The 8,704-nt window shown below is 41.8% G+C and overlaps 1 protein-coding gene across 1 annotated transcript; it reads right to left on the bottom strand.

Moving 5' to 3' along the window:
- Positions 1-1,102: 1,102 nt before the first annotated feature.
- rps4x (ribosomal protein S4 X-linked) lies at positions 1,103-7,226 on the bottom strand. The gene is made up of 7 exons (XM_079579973.1): positions 7,152-7,226; positions 6,523-6,600; positions 5,805-5,985; positions 4,966-5,063; positions 4,372-4,543; positions 1,532-1,689; positions 1,103-1,238 (listed from the first exon to the last, which is right to left on the bottom strand). Exons 1-7 carry the CDS (start codon positions 7,152-7,154, stop codon positions 1,137-1,139), a joined length of 792 nt encoding a protein of 263 aa, XP_079436099.1. The 5' UTR covers positions 7,155-7,226; the 3' UTR covers positions 1,103-1,136.
- Positions 7,227-8,704: the final 1,478 nt, after the last annotated feature.

Here is an 8,704-nt window from a genome sequence, read left to right as displayed (position 1 = left end):
CTGGGCATAGGTGACCTAAGCGGCCACATAGGGGCAGGGGTTCCTAACCTTTTTTTGTCTGGGGCCCCAAAAATTTACATGTTGACAATTTTGGGTCCCCCATTGTAAGATATCGCATCCTATGCTTCTTTAGGACAGATTTTTTTTTTTTTTTTTTTAAAGGAACAGACCGCCGTTTTTCCATACTGTGATATGTTCTTACCTGAGCTTAGACAAGCAGATGTGTACCTGTCTGGTTTTTGTGCCCGTGCAAGAGCTTAGTAGTGCTTGGCCAAATGCTAACATCTTTGGTCGTTTGGCGTGACTGAGCACACGCACAAAGACCAGCTCAGGCAAGAACATATCACAGAATGTAAAAACTGCTGGTGGCCTGCTCCTTTAAGTGAATATGTATTTAATGCAAGCATTTCAATGAAATTCACAAATATGCCGTTTGACTCTAAAAAAATAGTTAAAAATATTTTTTCCTTTTTATTTAATCTTGAAACCTGTCCCAACCCCACTTTGGGAATCACTGGCATTAGGGCACCATCTGCTGGAGGGGGCGCTGAAGTGCACTTTGATCTTTACAGTCCATGAACGGCCATTTATGGGGATTTTGGATGTTTAGTTTTTGATTAAATCGTTTAAGTGGAAGAAAATGTAGATAAAAAGGCTTAACAAATCTGGCTGGGAATTATATTCTTTAAGATTAAGACCCCTGGAAAAAAAGCTCCAAGTACAAAACAAAAAGAACAAGAATGTTTGTCTGCAAAAGCGATTAAAGTGGAGATGTTTAAGAGTAAAGAAAACTGGTCTTAAAGTTTAGGCCACGGACGTCTCCCGGAAAGTGAGAACATTTGGATTACAGCTTCATCTCGATCACCATTCATGTTGAACACAGGTACAAAATACCTCAATATTTGTGGGAACTCGGCCAGTGACCACAGTGTCATGTCTGGGAGACGTTATGGGACAAACTCGCCAAAATTCTCAACATTGACCACTGTTTCACTGGCCGTGTCTCACCTTAAATGGAAACTGACTTTCATTAGGTTCATTTACAACCTCTCTGCGCTTCATATCCGACTGTAGCACCAGTAAAAAGACAGATGAACAGGTGTTTTGTAAATAACATTTATTTGAAAACCATTGGTTTAGCTGCTGCCCTGTTTGGCCGCGAGCCTCTTGTCTCTCTCCTCGGCGATGGTCAGACGGATGCCCTTTCCTCTGGGCATAGACACCCACGGCTTGGTGCCCTGTGGGGGAAACATGACACAACATGGTCAATTACAGAACATTTTACAGATTAGAAAAGAGATGCACTTTGTAGTCGTTTGAGCTCAGAACTTCTTAGAGGAATTGTTGAGTGGTTTCATTTGTAATCAAACGACAAAACGTCATCATTGCTCCAAAGGTAGTAAAGGGAATGATCTGTTTAATAATGAAAATGTGCAATATGAAACTATTTTAGTGCATAAATTACTAGTCTAATCGCTGCAGACAATAACCAAGAGCCAAAACAACGATACAAATGTGCCTGACGCGTTACCTTTCCGATGACAAAGATGTTGGAGAGCCTGGTGGCGAAGCTGTTTCCGGTGGTGTCCTTAACGTGCACCACGTCGAAGGATCCGGGGTGACGCTCCCTGTTCGTGATCACGCCGATACGACCCAAGTTAGCGCCTCCGGTCACCATGCACAGGTTACCTACAGGGGGCAGCACAGAGGAGAGGAGGGTTAGAGAAAGTAGATTTCAAATTCTCCATTTGGTGCCATTCTTCCACAATAAAATGTATAGTACACTGACAAAATAATCCTAGAAACAGCAGAATATTGTTTGTAAGTTTGTTTTTTGCATTTGAAATTATTCTAAATTTTCCCCCAGTACTATGGATCTGGGGTTAACTCGATCATACTTAGAGCAGAGCTAAGTAACTTGCCACTACAGGCCATAAGTGCAACTGCAGGTGTCATAGCATGTTTTGTTCACTCATTAATTGTCCGTGAGAGTAAATACTACACTGACAGAAAAGACAAAGGGACAGAGGGATATTGTTCATCCAATTACACAATGGAGATAATTTTTTTCACTCAAACTTGGCTGTAAATACTGTTTAAGTGGTGCTAGCCCACAGTTAGCTTTGCCCATTAGCTGCTTCGTGATTCCATTAGTGTGTATTGGTGGCGCCGACCCAGAGGCAGCGAAGTTGCAATTGTGGTTTTCTGGCCCACAGACACCAGGGGGAGATGAAAGACCCCCCAATCATCCCATTAACACTTGTATTATCCCCAGAGGGACTACGGAAAGGATATAAGTTAATAAAGTTACGAAGTTCTGCTTTAAACTTCACGTCCGTGCATCGTTTGATTTGAAAATGACAGACTACAGGTTCTGGGAATTAAGACTTAAGGCCAAACAAACATCTTTTTAAGTCTTAGTATCATTGTGATGCCACAAATATAAAAAAAAAGATTTGGAAATATTCAAACAGACAGAATTATGAAGGGAAATTTGAAATACAAAAGGAAATTGGACACAACAGGAAACTTGAGCAAAAGACAAACATTTCAGCCACAACTTCAACCAAATTAGTTTAACTTTGTTGTTTTGTCAAATGCAGTAAAATTGGTTGCGCAACGTCATGGAGAGAGTTCTGTCTCCAAAGAAAAGACATTTCCTAAGAAGTCCATTATAATGACTTTAAGGCCCTGTGGAAACCCTGAGAATATCACATTGCAATACTAGAATCAAAAGCAGCCACATTATATCGCAGAATCACTTCATCTGACTGAGAAACATTTCTTTTAGAAAGGCGAGGAAAAAAAAGTGTTGAATCTACTGTATGAATGTGCCACGGTTCAGTTTTAGGTATAATTTTCCAGGTTTTGTCCCAAGTGTTACCAGGAGATTTAAACATTGTTGTAAACCAGCCACAACAGAAAATACAAAGTACGTAATCGCTCTGACTGAACAGCTTTATATGGATTGTAGAATGAACCCTTTTCAATTCAATCTTTAGGGACAAATGTCGCCGACCTACAAAGGAAATGTGCAATTCCGCTTCCATTTATAATAATTAGGTTTATAGGTTGATCATTTCAATTCTGTGAGATTGAAAAGCTGCACACGGGATTCTTACCAAACCAACCTGGTCAAACAAAGGACTGGAACATTTAAATGGCTTTAGATTTGAGGAGAAAACAAACTGCACAATTTGGTCAAGTGAAATAGTGAATAATAGGACTCAAACTATTGGGTAACGCATGAACAGTTTTCTGACTTTTGATTGTACGTTTTGCTACATTTGAATACAAATGGAAAGCAAAGTGTATAATTTTACTGTTAAAACAAGACTTTTACAGAGTGATAAAAAATAAAATGGGTAAAATAACTGGAACTAAACCTCTGCAAATTCTCAGGGTTGTTTACATTTTTGCCTTGAGCCGTGTTTGTCAAAATGTAAATCTCAGAGGGAAGGCAACAGCAATTTGACAAAACATTAAACAAAGCCCAAAACAATACACTGAACTTCTGCCCTGACTGAACTTAATCTAAAACCTTTTTTCTTCAAGTTGTCGCCGAGTTTGTCGTTGAGTTTCTCTTTTAGTCATGTTTGTCACATTATTGTTGCTTTGTCACTTTTTTACATTTTGTCTTTAACCTTTTAGATTTGGGTAAAGCCAAACTGGAGAAAATGCGCTTGGTAAGGTTAAAATTTTGCTAATTGACTTCAAATCCTAACGACGCCGCCCAAGAAGTGACTTCCTGTTTCGATCCAGCACGCCAAAATAAAAGCATACAGCTCGACTTTATGATTAGTTCAGCAGATACTTACATTACAAGAATATGATTAAATACACACGTCAAGTGTTTTGTCTCTTAATAGTTAGGCAGAAAGAAAGTTGGACTAATGAATAAGATGGTGCTTTTATTTTGGCGTGCTGGATAAAACAGGAAGTCACTTCTTGGTCAGCGTTAGGATTTGAAGTTATGCAGAGTCAATTGTGTTCCATTTCAGTCTCTTTTTGATCCTGATTTAGTCTTTTTTTAGGTGTTTTAACATAAACTGCTGCAAAACAAATTCACAATTTATATTTACGCTGGAGAACAATTTTCAATGAAGGTTCTTGAAAGACTCAAGAACCTTCATTGAAGATGGACAACTCCTGTATGACCGACACTAGAATGTTGACTATTAGCAGTCTTGCACAACTGTATCACAATGTTCCAAACAATCGCGCAGCCCTATTACTGTGATAATAATGAGACTTCTATTGTACAGCTCCAACATCACTGTCAAATTTGATAAAACATCCATAAAAAGTCAGATTGAGCCGCCGTAGTCCTAAACCTGTGTCATTTCTACTGATGGCAAACCGAGAACTTACCGGTGTCAAACTTGATGAAGTCTGTGATCTTGCCGGTCTCCAGGTCGATGCGGATGGTGTCGTTGACCTTGATGAGGGGGTCGGGGTAACGGATGGTGCGAGCGTCGTGTGTCACCAGGTGAGGGATGCCCTTGGTGCCAACCATGAGCTTCTTTACTTTGCACAACTTGTACTGAGGACACAAACACAGCAAAGATTAATTTTTATAGTCTACAAAGCCAATGACAGAGGCAGTAGTGAGTCAACTGGGCAAAATGTTTCTCTGTCAACTTCAGGGACGGCAGTTTAATTCCCCTCATTGGATTTGTACAACATTTCAGAAGTTTATGTTTACTTTAAGTCCAATTATGTCCCTGACGATACTTAATCCATTATTCTCTCGGAAACACTGCTTTATTCACTTTGTCCTGCCTTCAGGGAGGAGACTGCAAAATCTACAGGTCAGTTCCAGTCAACTGAAGAACAGTTGCATACACAAGGCCATCGGGAAGCTGAACTCCCTGCCCTCCCTCCCTCCCACCCCTCCAATATCAGGGATAAGAGGAATATAATTTATAATTGACAAATAAAACAATCTTGAATCTCTTGACTCACCTTGGCCTCCTCTGCAGTGATGCGGTGCACTGTGAAACGTCCCTTCACATCGTAGATCAGACGGAAGTGCTCTCCAGTCTTCTCAATGCTGATCACATCTGAAGAAAATTAAATGTTATTTAACTGGATATGGAATGTAAATTGCCCAGAGCATTGCCAATCTAAAACCACTGATAATCCAACACTATTCTACCAGAAAAAGGATGTTGTGAACACAAAGCAACATGGATATAAAGCAGCAGCACAAACATTTTTTGTTTCTGATATTTGACTGCATCACTAACATCTGCAGTTACCCAAGATTAGTATCAAGTTCAATATAAGATTATGGGCGAAATACTGTATAGATACAGATACATATATATTTCAGTGTAGCAGAGTGTGAAACAGATCAGTGTCTTTTGATGTTTAATGCTAAAGGAACAGGCCATCATTTTTCCAAACTGCAATATGTTCTCACTTGAGCTTAGACGAGTCGATACATCAATGTCTGGTCTTTGTGTGTGCCCTCAGTCACGCAAAACCACCAAGGATGCTGTTAGCATTTGGCCTCTCCCAACATATTCCTGTAGCCCGAAACGGGGGTGAAGTTGGAAGTTACCAAGCTCTTCCACAGCACGCATCAACTTGTCCAAGCTCAGGTAAGAACATCTCAGTATGTAAAAATAGTGGCCTGTTCCGTTGAAATGTTATTAACTGGAGCTCAGAACTTCTTAGAGGAATGGAATGTTTTGTTTCAGCTTCATGCTCAAACCATAAAAGTCATCAAGGCTCCATCACACATGACAGTTTCAGTACAATGTAACTGTTCTGCAGAAAAGAAACCACAAGGGACTGACCCATGAAGCCAGCGGGGTACGTGATGTCGGTGCGGACTTTGCCGTCGATCTTGATGAAGCGCTGCATGCAGATCTTCTTGACCTCATCTCCAGTCAGAGCGTACTTCAGGCGGTTCCTCAGGAAGATGATGAGGGGCAGGCACTCCCTCAGCTTGTGGGGACCGGTAGACGGACGAGGAGCCTGCGGGAGGCGGCATGGTCAATTACAGAGCATTTTACAGATTATCCTCCATAAAAACAAACCTATACCATGACCTATATTTAAAGGAGGCGTAAGGAGCAGAGACACATTTCAATTGACTTTGAAGGAGCTCAGCACTTCTTAGAGGAATATTGAGTGGTTTCATTTGTAATCAAACGACAAAAAGTCATCATTGCTCCATAAATAGTAAGGGGAATGATCCGCTTCATCACATCGCCGTGTGGTCATGATGAGAAGCTTGCATGGTCATTTAGCAAAATAGTTTAAGGCTTGATTGATAGTGAAAGAGATGGATACAAAAAAAAGTATTATATATTGTGCACTGCAGAATATACACATCGAAATACTTGTCTTTGGATTTTCAAAGCAGTCAGTACGATTTGCCCAGGATAACAAGTGATGCTTTACTGGAAAATCTAACACGTTGTTGCCCAAAAGCAGCATCACAAATTAGAAAGTCATAACTTCTCAAATGGTTTAACGTTGCAGTTTCCTACTGAGGACAAGGTTACTTACAAACACTCCAGTGAGCTTGTCAAGCATCCAATGCTTGGGCGCCGCAACGCGCTTCAGGTGCTTCTTCGGTCCTCTTGCCTGGAGAATGGGGAGACAGGTTCAATTTACAATGTGAGAAATGGTCATAAAGCGTAACAGTTTCAAAGACTTGGGCGCAAGCGCTTATGAAATGCGCTATAATGTGATAGTACGTCTCGCGTAGCCGGCGGTGTTAGCGGAGAATGCTAACATGCTGAATATGCTAAACCCGGACGGGGCCTGGACGAGCAAAGCGGAGTTAAAAACAGCCATTGAGGCAAACATATCGTTATAGTGGCAGATATTATCACTCTTAAAATCTAAACAACGCTGCAAGGAAACCCAGACTCTGCATTTCATAGCAGAAACAACGGCTAAAGGCGTTAGCCACTGTGAAGCTAACTCCTTTCCCCATACAACCCCAGTGCGGGATTCGTGACATTATAACGTCAATAAAAACGTTTCATCCGCGTTTATAATCTTAATTTCAACACGTATCGACTTTAAACATGTAATCGTTTGCGTCTTAGGGTTGATGACTGTTGCATTAGTTGGGAATAAAGCGATGTTTGTTGATAATTTCGGAGATGAATTGTGGAGAAATAGCTCACCATGTTGGAGTCTGCGGGGAAAAGGACCTCCGAACTTCCGGTATGGAGTGATAAGGTTTTGAACGGCACGCTGAGAGGGACAAAAGGGGCGAAAGGCGAAATTTTATTGAGCACGAACATGACACAAGGATAAAAAGTAATTAAATAACTTCCAAAAAAGTATTTCTTATTTACATCATATGTAATGTTTCGGGCATTGGCCCTTCCTGGTGAAATATGTAGCGTAGTAAGTAATAAATACTTTTTTTGGGAGCTATTTAGTTGTGCGGACACTTTTACTTTGATCCTGCACACTATTCAGACTGGAAGTGCGTGTTTTTTGTTTTTCTAATGCACGAACATGACACGAACATACAGTTGGTATAAAAATATTATTTCGGAATAATGTCTTTGACTTGACTGATATTAAATTTTGAACTATTTTGGAGAACAAGAAAACACAGGTAAATGTGTGTACACAAATGCACATTTGGTGACACTAAACCTGCGTTTATTGTCTTTCTAAAAGAGCTACTATCTCTGAAGGACTTCTTAAAACTCTGTAATTCCAAGAAGGGCTAATAAATATGATGCCATGTCTTTTAACCCTATTGCACCTTAATGTTGTTGGCTTTTATCTATTATAGAAAACGCTATCTCAATGGCCGCCGCCTGGGCGCCGCCATGTTTATTTCCCATACCGACTTTGAAGCTAAGCAGGGACGGGCCTGGTTAGGACTGGGATGGGAGACCGTTCCTCCGAAGCTAAGCAGGGAAGGGCCTGGTTAGGACTGGGATGGGAGACCGTTCCTCCGAAGCTAAGCAGGGACGGGCCTGGTTAGGACTGGGATGGGAGACCGTTCCTCCGAAGCTAAGCAGGGAAGGGCCTGGTTAGGACTGGGATGGGAGACCGTTTGGGAACATCAGGAAGCCTGGCGACAGTAGTGAGTTTGTGCGTGGTGCCGGCCCCCACGTTGCGGTCCCGCCGCCCGAGGGCATTGACCACGGGTCCATATGGACCGCGGTGCTGCTGTCCGAGGACAACCCGCCGTCACAACAACGCGAATGCACGCGATCTGACTGCCGTGCGTGTGCGCGCATCCACACAGGGCGATGTGTGTGTGTGCGCGCGTTTGTGTGTGCGTCGGTGCGTGTATGTGTGCGCGCGTGCATCACAACAGGGCGGTGTGCGCGTGCGTGTGTGCGTGTCTGTGTGTGCGCGCGCACACAGGGCGATGTGTGTCATTTGCTTTCACGTATTGTGAGCCCAGAGGTACATTTGATTCTCAAGCTGCTTTGAAAGCATTGCCAATTTTATTGTAAGGTTATCAATACTGTCTAACAACGATCATTAGGCTATTTTAGTTCAAAACCAACTTATTATTTTTTTACATTGTACACTACCGTGATGCACCACACCACGGGTCCTGCACCGTGAACCAAACCGTTAGAGCTGAACCCCTAATATTGATCCATGCTTATTCCACTGTCTCTTGAATTCTACTCCCTTTTAGAGAACATATTGTGGTTGTAGTTTATAAGAAAAGAGTACGGGTGCATCAAGCACTCAAATT

This window comes from Gobius niger (assembly GCF_951799975.1).
Source record: "Gobius niger genome assembly, chromosome: 21".
Lineage (NCBI taxonomy): Eukaryota > Metazoa > Chordata > Actinopteri > Gobiiformes > Gobiidae > Gobius > Gobius niger.
Note: the sequence above shows the minus strand (reverse complement) of the source record. Positions and strands in the feature narration are given on the sequence as shown.

What these genes read in the sequence shown, in the direction of transcription:
- rps4x (XM_079579973.1), bottom strand. An exon ending in GTACCCCGCTGGCTTCATGG is followed by an intron (nt 5,064 to 5,804) that starts GTCAGTCCCTTG and finishes AATTTTCTTCAG; the next exon opens with ATGTGATCAGCATTGAGAAG. An exon ending in TCACTGCAGAGGAGGCCAAG is followed by an intron (nt 4,544 to 4,965) that starts GTGAGTCAAGAG and finishes TTGTGTCCTCAG; the next exon opens with TACAAGTTGTGCAAAGTAAA.